The sequence below is a fragment of the Sceloporus occidentalis genome, unplaced genomic scaffold (genome assembly GCF_023333645.1).
Source record: "Sceloporus occidentalis isolate IW3139 unplaced genomic scaffold, rSceOcc1.0.p SCAF_40, whole genome shotgun sequence".
Lineage (NCBI taxonomy): Eukaryota > Metazoa > Chordata > Lepidosauria > Squamata > Phrynosomatidae > Sceloporus > Sceloporus occidentalis.
The window spans coordinates 2,587,663-2,606,110 of record NW_028317020.1 but is presented as its reverse complement, the minus strand read 5'-3'; the positions used below and the strand labels follow the sequence as shown (position 1 = coordinate 2,606,110).

General features: G+C 37.0%; 1 protein-coding gene across 1 annotated transcript in view; it reads right to left on the bottom strand.

Moving 5' to 3' along the window:
* Window positions 1-6,649, bottom strand: part of LOC149290215 (unconventional myosin-XVIIIb-like) — a 219,670-nt gene extending 213,021 nt beyond the window's left edge. Inside the window, exons 1-4 of the mRNA XM_089489442.1 lie at window positions 6,605-6,649; window positions 4,581-4,718; window positions 4,135-4,167; window positions 1,217-2,014 (exon numbers count right to left, since the gene is read on the bottom strand). Of these exons, the coding sequence (XP_089345568.1) occupies window positions 1,217-2,014; window positions 4,135-4,167; window positions 4,581-4,718; window positions 6,605-6,649 (1,014 nt within the window). The remainder of the gene's footprint in view (window positions 1-1,216; window positions 2,015-4,134; window positions 4,168-4,580; window positions 4,719-6,604) is intronic.
* Between the last annotated feature and the right edge of the window lie 11,799 nt (window positions 6,650-18,448).

The window sequence follows — 18,448 nt, the reverse complement described above, 5'->3', positions numbered from 1 at the left end:
AGTAAAATCATTCATATAATAAGAATCCACACCCTCTGGATCTATTTTATCCCAAACCTGTCTTTAACTGCGAATTGAAAGGAACTTCTCTTAGCAACGGCTGGTATTATATCTAGGCAATGTTCTCTCATTAGAACAAAGGAAGAAATAACCTTCCAGCCGCTTCCAAATCTTAAAGTAGATATAACAATTGAATAAGTTGACTCTATAAACACCAAAACTTATTGCAAGGAGAGCATGTAAGGAAAAAAGGTATATACAAAGTAAATCTTTATTAAACAATATGATTTAAATACATATAAAAAAAAAATATAATATAAAATCATCTCGGCACCAAGACGCATATAGGAAGTTACTAACCAAACCTAGAAGCAAGGCTGAAAACAGCAAAAAGCCTGGTAATGAATGCTGCCAAGTCCAAACGTACCAACCCCAACGTACGTTTCGCTGCAATGAGCTTCGTCAGGGGGTGAAACTCATTGCAGCGAAACGTACACCACAATCCTCCTACAGGAACCTCCATCAGGGCCGCAGGCCTCACCTTGTTTTCCCAGGGCTGCTGTGTACATGATTTAACATATATCATTAACATGTATTATGGTTGTTTAAGGCCATTAATAGTAATTGGCTAGAAATTGGCACAATTTCCTATACCACGCATTAAATTGATGATTTTTATTTTACCGCTCATGATTGACAGGTTGTAAACCACATACTGACACTGTAATCTGTTTGGGCCATTGTCTTACATCCAATATAATGTTTCCACACACATATGCTTCAATACCAGATTGTTGCAACAAGGTATGGAAAATGTAGCATAATTAATTAGTTGTGTTTTTAAATTGGAACTAAAATCCTTAATATTTAATTACCATCATTCATAGTGTATATGCCTTTACTTTTGATTTCAAGGTTCAGTGAGTCAAATTATGGCATGAGAATCACACACACAGGGAATGCTTTCTTTAAAATCAGAATATTAGAGATAAAATGTCTTGAGAAAGGTGCTCTCGTATGCTCAACTATTAGCAAACCATACTAGTTCAACAAATAATATGAATCAAATTTAGGTGAATTCACTATATTATACACAAATGTTGTGTTTATATGGTGGAAACAACTTTTGTCTTTAGTATAAGACACTCAAGGACATCACATTTTCCTCCCTGTTAAAGCTTTATGACCTGAACACATTTATTCCAGGAATGATTACCTTTACTGTACTTGTACTTTCATGTTCTTCGGATCTTTCCTGGCCAACTACCTCTTCCTTTTTAGTTCCTTTGAGTTTCTTTACATTTTCATGGTCAACTACCTCTTCCTTTTTAGTTCCTTCGAGTTTCTTTACATTTTCATGGTCAACTACTTCTTCCTTTTTAGTTCCTTCGAGTTTCTTTACATTTTCATGGTCAACTAACTCTTCCGTTTTGCTTTCTACAAGTCGTTTTTCATTTTCATGGTCAACTACCTCTTGCTCTTTACTTCCTGTAGTTGTTGTTACAATTTCTTGGTCAACTACCTCTTCCTTTTTACTTCCTTCAGGTTCCTTTACATTTTCTTGGTCAGCTACCTCTTCCTTTTTACTTCCTTCAAGTTTCCCATGTTTCAAAGCAATGCTTTTTTGTTCAACAACTTCTATCTTACTTTCTTGGACATTAGTATTTGTACGTTTCTGGGAAAACTTCTCTTCCGCTGCCTGTGAAGGTCCTGCTTCTTCTGCCGGAACAGGAGATTTGCAACCTGTTAAGACTTCTGACTGGTTGACAGTATCTTCAGTTTTTGTGGTTGTTTTAGGTTCAGATTGGGTCTGTCTTTTTGAAGGACTTCTAACAGCCTTCAAATTTATTGTCTTTTTGGCTGGTCTTTCCGGTAATTTTGCTGGGTGCTTGTCCCCATTGAGTCCATTCATCAAGAGATTGTTTTTATTTGCCATTTCTTCTTCTATTGAAAGAATGTTCTCATCTTTGAAGACAAATTGATCAACAAGAGTGTTGCTTAGTTTACTAGGAGACTAAAAAAATGAAAAAATATCATTAATCATTTAACATGTTAATAGATTTTTATTGATGTCTATTAGATTAGTTTATATGTTTAGTTTATGCGCATTACAGAGTAAAACAAGCCTTTTAAACATGGAATACAGTATAACACATACCGTGTAGCCTTATTAGAAGTTTAAATCCAGTATTTCATGTCCCTTTAATGTTTTTCCTTTGGTTTACAACATAGGAAATATGTGCAATAGTTTTAGTTTGAAGGTAGAGGGCTTTGCCAAAATTTATATATATTCAATGCACAGTAAAACAATTATTCTGAGCTGGTTTAAGCCTTGAAGGCATTCTGATTGTTTGTTTTAGCCCTCTTTAACTAAAATTTCAGATTATACATTTCATCAAATAATCACAAATACACACACTTAGTAATTACATTCTCAGATACACACAAAGATATTGTTGAAATATGATATAGATCTGTGTCCCCAATATAAGGGCCCTTTGTCCTAACATTGCTTACTACAGATGAATTTTTATTTATCTCTTTATTTTGTAAATTATGACTTTCTCTAGTCATGGGATTTTCTCTAGACATCTGAAAAGTCTTCCAGGTTGTTGGTAAACAGGTGGGTGTTATATGATCCCAAGAAATTCTGCTTGCGTAAACCTTCAGCTGCTTGAAACAGCTGCTGCATCTGAGCCACTGCCTACTGCTTCACTTCTCCTATCCTTCACTAGTTAAGGTATAAACAAATAAGTATGGCCAACCCAACAACTAACACTATATGAGATCAATTAATAACTAAAAACAACTATATCTAAGCTTTCATTTGGGACATACAATGGTTATTGTTGGGGCTTGACAAATCCCAGGTGCTAGGTAGCCATCATTTTATTTCAGCAACACACTTTTTGTGCTATCTTTGTATCTATCAGGATGTCCATTTATAAGACCTACAAAATCTAGGAACACAAACATTTGTGTCTGCATGTGAACTGTCCAACGCCAATAGGGTATGGCAGGAATCTGTGCTCATGGCTCCTGTCACTTTTCCCTCAGCAGACACGTGTGCAAATAGGCATACTGGGATCTTGACAATTCTCACACACACCCCAACTGAGATCTGATAGTAAAAGTAGATCCACCTAAAAATAACTCTTTGTTACAGAATCAAAGAATATTTTCAGGCTTAAAGATGACTTCATTATTTAAATGATATGTAGTTTATGGACCTAAATAAGGCATCCAAGTTGTTTTATTTTTTTTTTCTTAACCTTACTGTCATGAAGACCTCATATACTACATGCTAGTATTTACACTGTTTAAATAAAATTACACTTTTCTTACACAAATATAAATTTGGGTTCAGTATTCCAAAGTAGAATTTCTAAAAATCTGGACAAATGCATGTAAATAAAATGTAAGATACAGTTTGACCATTGACATAAATTCTGGTTTCAATGAGTATTGTTTAACTTGGCTTTTAAATTTTCAGCATAAGGAAACATGTCACTGTATATTTAACAAGCAAAACACAAAGCTTGATTTATTTTAAATCATAGAATAATACGCCTCAAAGTGTCATGCTAGCTTCACTGTGATACTATTCTAATGGAAAGGGTCGCTTAAGGACACAACCAAGCTTACTCTGTGACAGCTGTGAAGTTTGGCATAGAAGCAGTCAATATTAAATGGAAACTGCCTTTTAAAAACATAATTACTGCAACCATCAAACTATGTAATATAATATTAAATATGTAAAGGTCCAGAGGCATTGACATTTTTCCTAAATAACCTTAACTTTCAAGCTGGGTGTTCGGTTTAAGCAATGTCTGGACTGGTTATTAATAGTTTCAGATGTTTACTATTAATTATGTTTTTCAAGTATTTTTTAAACATAATAGATAGATTACACAAAGGAAACCATGATTGGTGGTATATATTGCAAGTGTTATGACACTGTTGTTTTTCATTATTATCATCTGAGTTTCCTTAATATGCAAATTTGATTTGATTTCCTTGTGTTGGTTTTCTATTTTTTCTAAGATGCATCTGGACTGGATCCATACCTAATTACCCGGTTGTGTTCTATCCTTGTAATGCATGGAATAAATTATTAAAATTTGAAAGACGTACCTTTAATACCTCTGGCGCAGGCTCTTGTTTTACCTATAGACAGAATCATTACTGATTAACAAGAATATTGTTCTATTAAATAATTCAACATGGACATAGCAGACATAAACACTAGCTACAATTTTCTTTCACATTCTAGACCCCCAAATTAAAATAAACAAATGAAAAAAATACATTGATATTAGAAAGTAAACTTTATTATCATTTCTTGTATACAATGATTTTGTCTTTTTGTTATCCTGAAATATAGGATTCAACTTAGAGAAAATGAACTGGCAGTGTTAAAGATATAGGCCCAAGGTAGCCATATTCACAGAAAAAATATACATATTAGCCATGGCAAAATTGTACTGCTAATATTTTGGCATATAACTTTGTAAGGTATGTAAGTACATTGACATAAACGTGTTAGGTTCTCTAGTCTTCATTATTTTTATTATACTCACTGGTTGCTTATCCTTCGATTCTTTCTCTTTCTGCTTTGCTTCTTTTTCAGTTTCTCTAACTAGCTGTTTGATGAAGCCACCAGGTATTACAGAAAACAATGGGGGAGGAGAGGAAACTGTTGGCCCCTTGTCTTCTTCCTTGATCTATTTATATGTAAAATGTAACATATCAGACAAAAGCTAAAACAGATCACTTTCAGGATTTGTAAATGCTCCTTATTTTCAGGGATTCAGAGCATATGACAGCAGCCATCCAAATATTCAGCCTCGGGTATTCTTTAAAACATTTGTCTTTCAAGTGTATTGAGTGTTCTTAGAACATTACTTGTTTTTTAATATTTTTTTTTAAAGTTTTATAAATTTATTTATAAATATTGTTTTTGAATATTTTATAGGCTCTTGAAAGCATAGAAGGTATATTGTATCCACTGAAAACATATTGATATTGTTAGAAAAATGCTTATGTTATCGTAAATATTATTGCTGACAAAGACATAAGAAAGAAATGTCTAGTCTATGATATATGCACGAGTTCCCGCCAACACGTCTACTCTATGTTGTTCTATATATATATGTGCAAAGGGTCAAGTCTAGGCCATTCTTAATTATGCAGCTTAAAGAGGTGTAACTTGCCTGAAAGGTAACCAGTCATAATGATGCATGCTATTAGAAGTAGATAAGAGGTTATATAAGCCTCTTATCTACTTATAAAATAAAACAACTTGGATGCCTTATTTAGGTCCATAAACTACATATCATTTAAATAATGAAGTCATCTTTAAGCCTAAAAATAGTCTTTGATTCTTTAACAAAGAATCCAGCCATAATGTATGTTCTTTAACATAATGCACCGGTAGTGACCAGTTGAGACCTTACCTACCAGAAACCAAAAACGTGTTGTTTTTATATGTATTAGGTTTTATCTAAATTCACATAAAAATGTAGTCAACATCAGATAGAGGTTAAATAGCCCAATTAGAAAATAAAGAAAATGCATTTTACCATATTAACCAGTCTATATTTTACTTCCAAATAGAAGTATATTTAGGACCAAAATCTATATACTGTATATATATATCTTGACAGATATGTTGGAAGTTATTTATGGATATGATCATGGCACATTTAAGCATAGACCATAACCTTCAATTAAAATGCATACTCAGATAATATGATAGGGATAAACATAAACCGTGAAATGGCATCTTCTGGTGGCAGAATAAGTGTATTAGGATAGGAAATGCCATGTAATTAATGAAGAATAATTATCAGAAAGCACATGCAGGTTAACTGCCTTGTTATTAAGTAATGGATGATTAGTCAGAAACATGTCTTTGTTGGGTATTCCAACTGTTCGTTCTCATCAGTTACATAAAATCTCCATTATAATGTCTAGCTGCCCAGAGTACATATACAACATCTGTCTGTCCTTCTCTATTGTCCTTAGTTGCTTTCCTGCACCGAAAACTGTGAGGGAACATCGAGTGGTGATAAGGTGTCTATGAAAGCCAGGGACAGTGTAGAGGCAGAAAGTGTGTATGAATTGTAAAATATATGATTGATCTGACCCAAATATTCTAAAGGTTATTATTAACTATAGGTCAGAAAATAAAATAAAAACTTTCTTAAAAACTTTTCTTAAAAAAAAATACAGATTGTGCTTGTTAGTGTAAAGAAGAAATTAGATTTAAGAAGTACAGGATGAGTACATACTTAAATGTAAGAAAGATGATAAAGGGCCTGACGAGGTAACAGAATGTGGGCTAATAAAATTAATTCCTAGCCAAGGCCTTAAATATGTCTGTCAAAACATGAGTATGTATGACGTGTAAAGCTGGGGACTAGAAAAGCTAATTGTTTCATGCCTAAAAGGTAATCTTCTGACTGCTTGGTATATGTAGCAACCAGATTTTGTTAGTAAATATCACCTCTAGTTTTACGAGGACTCATGGCCTAATTCTAATGGCCCACATTAATGCGTGATTATTATGGCATGCAGGTGTTCTCAGAGTGAGAGAAGTAACACTTTCCTTCTGTTCCCATAGTGCTAGACGTGAAGAGATAGCCATGCTGTTACACTATCTGGAGGTGCCTTGATGCTTCAGGAGTGATACACGCAGGACAAGTGAAACATTAGTCTTCAACCAGCACTGGACAGACAGTATGAAGGGATGAGGGGAAATAAGAGAGAAGAGAAATGATTATTATCAGGAATAATGGTGTTACAAATAATATAACAACATAAGCATTTCTATATTTTTAGATAAATGCAGAAATACAGATTACAACCATCCGACTTTTAGACTCACCTTTGCTACTTTCGATTTTTAACCCCGTTGAATCCAAAAGCCATTTATGTAGATTTTGTCATACTTTATAATGATCATATTAAATAAGGCTGTGTTGTCCTGAGAATACTGACAATATTTGCATCTTGAGGTATTCATTAGCAGGGGACATAGTGATCACACTAAGATACAATATGGTAAATCACACCAAGTTGGGCATTTCTAGTGGGTTCAGCCCTCATCAGAAGTTTATGGAATGTGAGACCATTGCAAATAGTGGAAGTTGGGAGATACCCGATGAATAGCAAATTTGCCAAATTCATATACAGTATTTATACAGTAAATAAGGCTCGTAGACCATAACCATCAGATAAATACCCTTCCATCCAACAACTCTGTCCATTTCTCTACCTGTGTAAAGCATCAGTATGCAGACATCTAGAGTTCCTCATAGATTGTATTAGCTCAAATGTGCCCTGGCAAATCAAATCAATTATATATAAATGTAACTGTACACTGCAGTAGAAGCTAAATGATCATGGGCAAGTGAAAGGTCAATGAAATATGAAGCTAAGCTAAGGTGACAAACATGCCAAGTTAGTCCAAGCAATAACTTGACAAGCATGCCAAGTTACTCAGTCCACTAAAGTGCCTTTACAGGATAAATTGAAGCAAATAGACTTCAAGAAAAAAACCCTTTAAAAGGATATGAAAGAGTAAGAAAAGCGTTTCTCCCTCATTTAAGTTAATGCCAAAAAATGTGACGATCAATAGACTGAGTTGTACCTAGTCCATTTATTTATTTTCATAAATAGTCAAACATTAGAAAATAAAGAAAATAAAGAAAATATGGAGTAATATAGAAAAACAAGCATGTCGCTTTAGAAATACTCCTTATGCTTCCTTGCCATATCCATGTTGGTAATGGTAACTGGCACTTCACCCTTGCCCACATTTGTCTCCTAAGTGTCCCCCTTTAGGAGAGACGAAAACCCTTTTTCCTCTCCTGATGTCCCTCTTTTCTACGAGTTCAGAATGTTTGGTGGCCATAACCTAAAAGGCAAAACAGTATGTGTAAAACCACAGGATTTGTTCATAAATTACATTATGTAAATAAAATCCATTACTCTTAAGTACATTAACAAAAGCCCCGCTACCAAAATCTCTGGATGCCTCAAAATGTTTGGAGGTATGTGGTCTAGAACTCCTGTGTAACATTGGACTCATACTGGATCCTTTTTGGTTGCACCACACATATATATTGCCATGGGAAAAACTTTTTACATGTATATACTTTCTCTTTCTAACCATTCATAACAAAGTTTGAAGAAAGAAGAAGCACCTCCTTAGTACAGAGGTACCTGATTCACATCTGAATATAGCTTTATCTTCATAATGATCCATTCACTTACTGTAAGTTTGAGAACTTGGCTAGATATGTAAAAATCCAACTTGATGCGAGCTTCCCACTTCCTTACCATAATCTCTGCCAAAAGTTTGACCTCGGTTAAATGGTTCTGAAATGCTACCAGTTTTACACATAATACATTTACTATATTTAACAGATCAAGATCACTGTTGGCTTCTTTAAATACATATGTCATTTTCCTAAACCAGTAGTTCCTGACCACAGAAGAAAATGTCAACCCGGGCTTTGAAAATGAGCACAGAGTAGTGTATAGTCCTAATGAGTACACCTGTTTCCCCTTCCAAGACTTTTCCAATTAAGTATAGAAACTTAACTCTTACAGTATAAATGAGTCATAAATAAATTATGTAATGGTCACTTGTAAATGATCCTTGAACACCCAAGTTGTCCTGGTCTGGATGCTCCTCATTAATTCAGCCATGGGGTGGGGAGCTGATTGTTCCCATAGAATTATCTTTTTGTATTTCATTTGTTTAGAATAAATATTTAATATGGTATTTAGGATATACACTGATTGTGAGTTTACAGGATGTGTGAACATTTAAACATATTCTAAAAGGCTTACTCCAAGCTGCTGCTTCTTGTGAGAAGGGCGGAGCTGCCTTTCCAGAATAGAACAAACTCACTGCATTTACTGGTCAGTCTCTATCTTTGTCCAGTCAGTTAATTCCACCAAGTGTCTGTGAATGAGAAACATTAACCTTAACCCCTTCAGGACCGGGATTTTGATACTAACGTGTCGCTAAAGGACCGGAGCCGTTTTTGTGTTTTTGCCATGTCTTTCTTCAACTGTAATTTCTCTCTTATCAATTGGTGCACCCACACAAATCATATATTGTTTTTTTCAGCACAAGTAGGGCTTTCATTTGAAACCATATTAAGCTGGGTAGTACATTGTTTTGTTTGAAATAAACTGGAAAAAGTGGGGGAAAAATGAAAAAAACGCATTTTTTTACAGTTTTGTATACATACAAATTGTACACACATTGAACCAATGGGAAAAAATTATCCCAAATATATTCATTAAGTTGTCCTGATTTGGAAACCACCCAGCATGGCCAGGATTTTTATCTATTTTGACCAGTATAGGCCAAATATTGCATGGCATGCATCACGTTTTTGAAATGTAATTTTTTTCAAATTTGGCATGGTAGTCTAATAACTGCAATAGTTGTCACAGATACTGATTATCCCCCCAAAATTATATGTTTATGAAAAGTAGATAAGTCAAGGTGTACAACTAGGGTCATTTTGACACTTTTCAAACAGGGATTTTATCACCAATTGCTGCCAAATTTTGAGGTATTTTTATATTTTTTTGTTTTTTTGCATATGTTGCAATGTTGCTTTAGATTTCATATTATATTTTGTATAGAATATGTGCAACTGCAGAAAAAAACACCAAATTGTGTTCACCAACATCCCCCGGTTCCAACAAGGCCTCACATGCATGGTTCATGCATTTTTTGAGGAAGCTATGAGGGCAAAACTGGAACATGCGCATTTTCGTTTTCACATTTGGAATTTTCAGAAATTGGTTTCCTGGGCCCATATCCCATTTGGGACATTTTGGAAGCCCCCCACTGTAAATTACCCCATAAAAGTATATATTTATGAACAGTAGACAAGTCAAGGTGTTCAACTAGGGTAGTTTTGACAGTTTTCAGCTAGCCATTTCTTCACTTATGTCTGCCAAACTTCACAGGGAAATTATTTTACTGCTTTTTTAACGCATACATTTCAATGTTGCACTGAATTTCTTGCACACCATAAGTGCAACAGTGGAAGAAAACACCAAGATCCCCTGATCCAACAAGACCTCACATGCATGGTTCATGCACTTTTTGAGGAAGCTATGAGGGCAAAACTGGAACATGCGCATTTACATTTTTTTAAATATTTTTTTTCATCAGATTACTTGTAAGTGACAGGTTTAGGCCGCTGACATCAATCAGGGAGACCGATCAATAATCAGCGACTTAAAATGTCACCGACAAGTGATCAGGTAATAATTATGATTATTTCATTTATTAATAATTTGTGTTTTTTCATAATTACCCTAAATGACCCCTCTCTCTTTGTAGAGCAGGGTCATCCGTGGGCTGCCATAATGATCCGATCAGTCCTATTGGCCAGGAGCGATCTGATCAGCCCAGCCCAGAATTTGACCTGGAAGCACCCTGGACTTTCAGGTCAGTGCTGTTATTTTTTTTTATTATTATTATTATTTTATAATTTTTTTTAATTTATTTTTTTTATTATTATAATTATTTTTTTTACATTTTTTTTAACTCTTTCAATGCTGATGCTCCATTGAAGCACAGCATTGACTGATATTTAGTCCCCACAAGCTTGCAATGCTGCGATGGGGGTCATACACAATCGCAGCATTGAAGGGGTTAATTGAGGAAGAGGTGGGGTAGGGGTTAACTGAGGAAGGGTGGGGGGGGTCTGGTCTCCACATGAGACCAAAGAACCCTGTCTCCCTGTCCCTGAAGCTGCCTCTGGCAGCTGGGACACAATCTCCAATAGACTGGAGATTGTAGGGGAGGAGTCTGGGGGGTCGTTTTTGCTGTTGCTGGTCTGCCTGGGCTTCCAGGCAGACCACCAGCAGCAGAGCCCCCTACAAAACGGGAATTAACCCCTTCAATGCCGCGACATTGAAGGGGTTAACGCTGCACTGACGCTCTCATGGAGCGATCAGGCAGCAGGGGGGTGTTGGATCAGGTCCCCACACTTGTGTGGTGACCCATTCAACACCCCCCCTTCCCTGAAGCTGCCTGTGGCAGCTGAAACCGCGATTGCAGATTTTTCTGCAATCGCTGCCTCTGCCTACAAAATCACTCCGTGGGAGCGATCGTAGGCTTGGGGGCGGTCTTAGACAGGCTGTGCTGTCTGCCCAGGAGTCCTGGGCAGACAGCAGCAGCAGCGCCCCCACGATCACCGCGATTGTGGTGATGTGGGGGCGTTTTTTGGAGGAGACGTACCTGGTACGTCCCGGTCTACCAGTGACTGTTAACCAGGAAGTACCAGGTACGTCCCGGTACTGAAGGGGTTAAAAAGACTTTCGTTTATTGTTGATTACCCTGCACCAGAGGCTTCATAAGAGTTTGGATATTTTTGAAAGATGCTGTGAATATATGTATGTATAAAGTATGCGTGTGTGTTATAAATATGTATATCTATCTATATAGATGTAGCCTCCTCTAATATTGGCACCCTTGAAAAACGTGAGCGAAGAATGATGTGAAAAAATTTCTTTATTGTTTACCCTGTTGATACACAAGAATCGTGCTCTCATGGAAATCAAACAATTGCAAACACAATACAGGTTTATAAAAAAATAAATAAAAAAAATTGTGAAATATACATGTGGCATAATTATTGGCACCCCTATGAATTGATATGAGGAAATATATTTTAAGTATATTCCCATTGTTATTTTACATTTTTAGTACACCTGGGTGACTAGGAAAAGGAAATTGTTCAACCACGACTGCTTATTTCACAGGGGTATAAATATTAGGCAACACATAGGCCCAATTCCCTTAGTCATTCATCACAATGGGTAAGACCAAGGAATATAGCTGTGATGTGCCGCAAAAGGTTGTCAAGCTTCACAAAGCGGGAAGTGGCAATAAGAAAATAGGAAAAGCATTCAAAATGACATTTCCATCAGAGCAATAATTAAGACGTTCCAGTCAACTGGATATGTTATGAATCAACCTGGAAGATTACCTGTGTCTATATTGTCTCAATGCACTGTGAAGAGGATGATTTGAGTGACTGAAAAATCTTCAAAGATCACAGCTGGAGAATTGCAGAAGTTAGTAGCATCTTAGGGTCAGAAAATCTCCAAAACTACAATTCAACGAAACCTACATCACCAGACTCTACTAGAACTTCTATGCTCAGATGAAACCAAAATATAGCTTTCTGACAATATACACCAGGAGTGGGATTGGTGCACACACAGAGAGGTAGCCATATAAATAAGTACCTCATGCCTACGGTTAAATATGGTGATGGGTCTTTAATGTTTTGGGGCTGTTTTTCTGCCAGAGGACCAGGACAATTAGTTAGGATACATGGCAAGATGGACTCAACAGATTTTACATGAACACCTGATTGCCTCTGCCAGAAAAAGCTTAAAATGGGCCCTGGTTGGACCCAGCAGGAGAATGATCCAAAACATACATCAAAATCAACACAAAATTGTTTACTGACCACAAAATCAAGGTCCTCGCATTGGCCTGACTTGAACCCAATAGAAGACCTCTGGGGTAATCTGACATATCGACCTTGTATTGAGGAATGATCTCAAATCCCTTGCCATGTATTTTCCAACCTCATCAGGCATTTTAGGAGAAGAGCTGTTATCTTGGCAGCGGGGTCATGTAATGTAATGTTATGTGACCCCAGGGTTACCCCTTGCATTAAGTGTGAACTGCCCTGAAGAGAGGCTCTATGCAAGGGGAGTGTCTGTGTTTACAGTAAGTGTGTGTTACTGTGAGTTACAGTGGATATGTATGTGTTAGCAATGGTGAGGTGGGAGAGGCATTTGGCTTTATATGGTTAAGACATACTGGTAAGAAAGGAGAAGGTGGCATTTCTCTTGTGAACCATACTATACTCAAAGGGAGCAAGGTGGCTTGCACATTAATAGAAAGACAAGCTAATTGCACTCATGTGCATGCTTTGGAACCCCCAGATTTGTCCTAGAGTAAATGAGTGTAGCCCTGCTTCCCCTGGTCTCTCAGTAAGCTCATTCTTTCTCCAGGTAGGGGAACGGTGTTGCCCATTCCCATTCCCTATCCATTTCCCTCCCACTCACCATTGATCAAAGGCTATCTGGGGCTAGCCTAGTTCTTTGTGCAGCTAGCTGTGCCACCACACATAGCCCTTCCAAAGCCACAATCCCCAGGAGAGCTCCAGGAAGTTCCCAGGTATAGATCATATGAAGGGTTTCACATGTGCAGTAATCATTTCTAGTTTAGTGCACGATATGTATGGCCAAGTATAAAAAACAACTCAGTATTCTTTAAAAGGGCTCGATTTATACCGGGGGTAAACAACAATAACCTCTCCAAATGCCTCCCAAATACAAGATCTATGATTCCCAGGCTACCATTGGCCAGCCAGAGATAGTGGATAATCATTACTGCTGTAGTTCAATAGCATACAGGCAACTATATATTGACTTCTGACTTATACTGTCATGTGTCACATACTTGCACGAGCAATTAGTCTAACTGTCTTATAGCCAATCTAGTATTCATAGATATTAGTAAAAATACTTCAGAGTGATCACATCATTTCTAAAACTGTTTGCTTATGTAATATGATGTCATGTCCAGAAATAACATTTGACTATCGCATTACATCAAACCTATAAGTATAATATGGGCTTTCAACAAGAACAACATTTCTTCTAATTCAAATTTGATTAAATACATGAGAAAAGTTCAACTCAATATTAACATATGCAAAACAGTGTCATACAGGAAGGCCCAAGTAACTTCTATTAAAGTATTAGGACACCGTCCTAATTATTGAATTTAGGCATTTCAGTCGCACTCATTGCTAACGGGTGTATAAAATTAGATATAGTTATAGAAGTGGTAGATAGTGAGAAAGAGTGGGTAGTGAGAATATTGAAATAAATAAAGAGAAGCATATAGGGAAGAGTTAACGAGGAAACAAAAGAAAGGTTGCAGATCCCATGTGTGCAACCTGTGTGCTGGGGCAAGTCATATATGTGCAATCTGGGTGCTGAGCAAATTTTTTAGATGTAACCTGGGTGCTGGGACAAGTCCCATGGATGCAATCTGGGTGCTGATGCAAGTCCTATGAGTGAATTCTAGGTGCTGGGAAAGTCCTATGAGTGTAATCTGGGTACTACTGCAAATCCAGTGGATGGAGCCTAGGTGTTGCGGCAAGTCCTGTGAGTGCGATCTGGGTGCTGGGCAAGTCCTGTCGATGCAATCTTGGTGCCATGGCTGGCCTTCAGTGGGTGACCATCAATTATATAGTGCATTGTTCACTTGATCACACTTTGTTAGTTTTCTATTTGTTTTTTGATTCTTTGTTAACTTTGTTAAGACCATAAAAATTTATCAAATTTGGATACAATGCAGCTACTTGGTGTAAAAACTGGGTAAGCTTGAACCATTAATATACTGATGTGATATTGAGAGTTATGCTTTATCACTGTCAGTGCCTGGCTCAGTATACAGTGATGGGAGTTAGGGTATACCTCCGTCAATGTCTGGCACAGTATATAGTGATAGGAGATATGCCGTACCACTGTCTGTGTCTATCTTGCTATAATGATACGAGATTCACTGTACCCCCCCTCAGTGTCTGGATCACTATATAATGATAGGATTTATACTGTTGTGGTGATGGAAGCTGTGGTACCAATGTCAGGCTCAGTGTATATGAGTATACTCATTATATATAGATGGGAGTTTTGCTGTACCACCCTCAGTGTCAAAATGTGAATAATTCAGTGGGTTTGGGGAAATTGGTTTTACTAATTATTACTATTACTATTAATAGCATAGATACTATGTATCTACTTGCCCCAGAATAACCTCTGTATAGATATAGTGGGGGGCACAATTTTCTGTTCTTGCCTAGGGTGCAAAAAGAGCTAGCTACGGCTTTGCCTCTCTTGCTCAGCTGCTTCTTTCAGAGCAACGGATGTCATTGACACATTTAGTTAAATTCTGTTTGGGGGACAAATGTATTACTGACAAACTGTTTGGGCCCAAAATGGCACCGACAAGCTGTCTGGGGACAAAAGCTGGCACTGTGCGAAGTGAGTGACATGTTACATGGTGAAGTCAGGGGCCCAAAAAGGTGGAGTAGAAAATGGATTTGGTTAAAGGGGTTACGTTTGTTAAGGGGAGGGGTTATCAATATTGCCACCCCCACCTCGGGGCGCCAAAAACATGTTGCACCTAGGTGTCAGTGATCCTAGGCCCTGTGTGTGTGTGTGTATATAGATAGATAGATAGATTAGATAGATAGATAGATAGATAGATAGGTAGATAGATAGATATACATATACACTTAAATACATATATATATATATATATATATATATATATATATATATACTTAAATACATATATATACAAAATTTGTGCGACTCTACCATAAAGAACAAATTGTCAAATACAAGGCTGTTGGGTACAAAGCCATATAGTCTAATGAATAGAATCATATTTATGTTTATAAAGCACCATCACATCCTGCAGTATATGATGATATTAAGAGAATAACATATTCAAGGCATAATTGGACATAATGGTACAAAACACTAGCCTTTTTTAAAATTACAGGAAATTATTACTGAATATAAGAGATGAAGACGCCAGTTTTCCTGCAATTGTACTTACTGCTTAATTTGTCAACCCAGTAAGTTAAGCAGAGTTATAATACACATTGACCTGCCAGACAGTCAACTAGAGATACCAAATAGAAGCAGCAAAGACGTTAATGGACCATAAACTGAACAATTAGATCATGCCCATCTAGTCCCAAAGCCATGATAAGCTCTGAGAGGAAGGGGCTATCTGCTGAGCCTCCTAATTCCTTCTTTCTAAATATAGGCTATGAAGTGCCTCTTCATAAAATTATGAGATAGAGAGCTCTGAAACTGTGCATAGCGCACAGATTTCTTTATACACAGTGCTGTTCCGAAGGAAGAATTTCACATAGTGAATTAACGGGCTGTGCTTTTCATGGTGAAAAGCGTTACGTATTGTGTATATATCATGGCTTTACTGTCTGTTCCTCATTTTTATATATTAGACATTTTGTGTATGTGTATATAGATATGTCCTTAGGTTGCCGGGTAATTGACTTATAACCCACACCCGTGAGTCATTTTGCTTTAGGGCCATAAAAGCTACAGTGATGGAAATGTTTATAAATACAGCAGGTATCTGTTACGGGTAATACTGAAGGGATGCAGCAGAGCATATGAGCAGATGGGACGTGGGGCCTACTTCCGCTGTCCACAGCCTTAGACATTGTTACAATAATACAGTGAGCTATAAGAGAAGCCACCTGTCACATCTGTCACATTTACAAAAACAACATCAAAAGGGTCCTATTAGTGGAAAGTTCTGTGTGTTCTTTCCAAATAAATGGCGATTCTCCCTTAATATGGACATTTTTCTACACAGCAATGCAAGCAAATCAAGTGACCCTTTCAAATCACAGCACAAAGGTGCCCTGGGCATTTAAAAGATACAAACAATTTCTATGTTCTCTGCAAATAAAAAAAAGAGCCAGCGCCTAAGGGCCTAGAAGGTAGTTACATATTGTGCCTTGTGGCCAGCAATAAGATGGCCAATATGTTTTTAATCACAAGGGGGAAATACAGCAAGGCACAACAAAAAAATCTAAAAAAATAGAAGAAAAGTAACATTTTCTCCCCCCCTTAAAAGTCCAGCAGAAAAACATTTTACGAATGTCCACCATGCCTGGCAAATAAATATTATAGCAACAGAAAAGCATGAATTAATGAATCCTAATACTGACACCCATGATGTACATGTAGTTTACACACAAGAGTTGAGCAAAAAGTGCAATTTTGGAACACAGTGGTAAAAGTGGGGCAATTACTAGAGAACATTCCCGCTATCACTCTGCAGCAGAATTGCTTTTATAAACCAATTAGCATTTCCGGGACTCCTTCTGTATTTTCAAACACATTATTTAAAGCCATTATATTAAATTACCAAGGAACTGACACATGTATTGTCACTATTTGTGAAACGGCACACATTGTATTGTGCTAATTTGACAGATAATGGCCACCATGCAATATAACAGGTCCAGCGTCCCAAGAAACTTTATAAAAAGCCAGGGCCCAACAAGCACACATTGTTATTAGGCTTGGGGTATGCTCTTATAAATAATAATAATAATAATAATTTTTGTGGAGGGATTCAGCTCAGGGGTTCTTCTAGTTGACTCTGGTGGGTCAGTCTCTTAAGCCAAGAAGAAAAACACTCTCCATGAAATGCTCAATTAGTACACTGTTTCATTTAACACAGAACATGTAGGGCATTCAGTATTATGTTAAAGGTCCAACAGCATAACACACCAGGTATACATCTTACATCTTGCTGTAAGATGTATACCTTCTGAGCTCCTCCTGTCCATATAAACCCAGCTCTATGGCATTTTACAGAACTTTACTTAAAGATAATAGTCACTCTACCTCTTTGAAATTCCGAGTTCTGGTTCAGTCGCAAAGTAAATAACCCCGGTATGAGGGCTCCTATGGGACAGACACAGCTAGTGGGTCCTACAAAGCAGAAAGAGCAGGCAGCTGAAGAGTGAAAGAGTGACTAAGTTAGGACTCCCTTTGCTGTTCATAGTTTTTCCCTCCCCCTTTCTTTCCCAGTATCTCCAGTGTGATAGGGACAGCTGAGTGGACACAAGTCATTGCTATAAATATAGCTAACAGCTTATGGTCTGGAGGGGGGTTGCTGTGAAGAAGATATTTTGACAGGTTGTGGAGTGAAAAGCGAGAGGGGTTTAACAGGACCTGATATTGTGACGTGAAAGAAAACAAACAAGAACAAGCACAAGACGGCAGAGATAAGTACCACTGGCCCACGCGAAAGCCTGGGGTCTGTTGGCCTACACTTATCATTAGACTGTTAGCCTTAGAAATCACAAATCCTCATTTACCAGGAAGAATACATTGATATTTCTCTTGTTGTTATGTATTCATATAGTTCTTGTACACATAGTTTTTATTATACTTTATATATTGTTGCTTTCTTATACAGTATCTCACAAAAGTGAGTACACCTCTCACATGTTTGTAAATATTGTATTTTATCTTTTCATGTGAGAACACTGAAGAAGTGACACTCTGCTACAATGTAAAGGACTGTACAGCCTGTATAACAGTGTAAATTTACTGTTCCCTCAAAATACAGTGGGGCAAAAAAGTATTTAGTCTACCACCAATTGTGCAAGTTCTCCCACTTAAAAAGATGAGAGAGGCCTGTAATTTTCACCATAGGTACACTTCAACTATGAGAGACAGAATGGGGGGAATACAGGAAATCACATTGTAGGATTCCTAATGAATTCATTGGTAAATTCCTCTGTAAAAT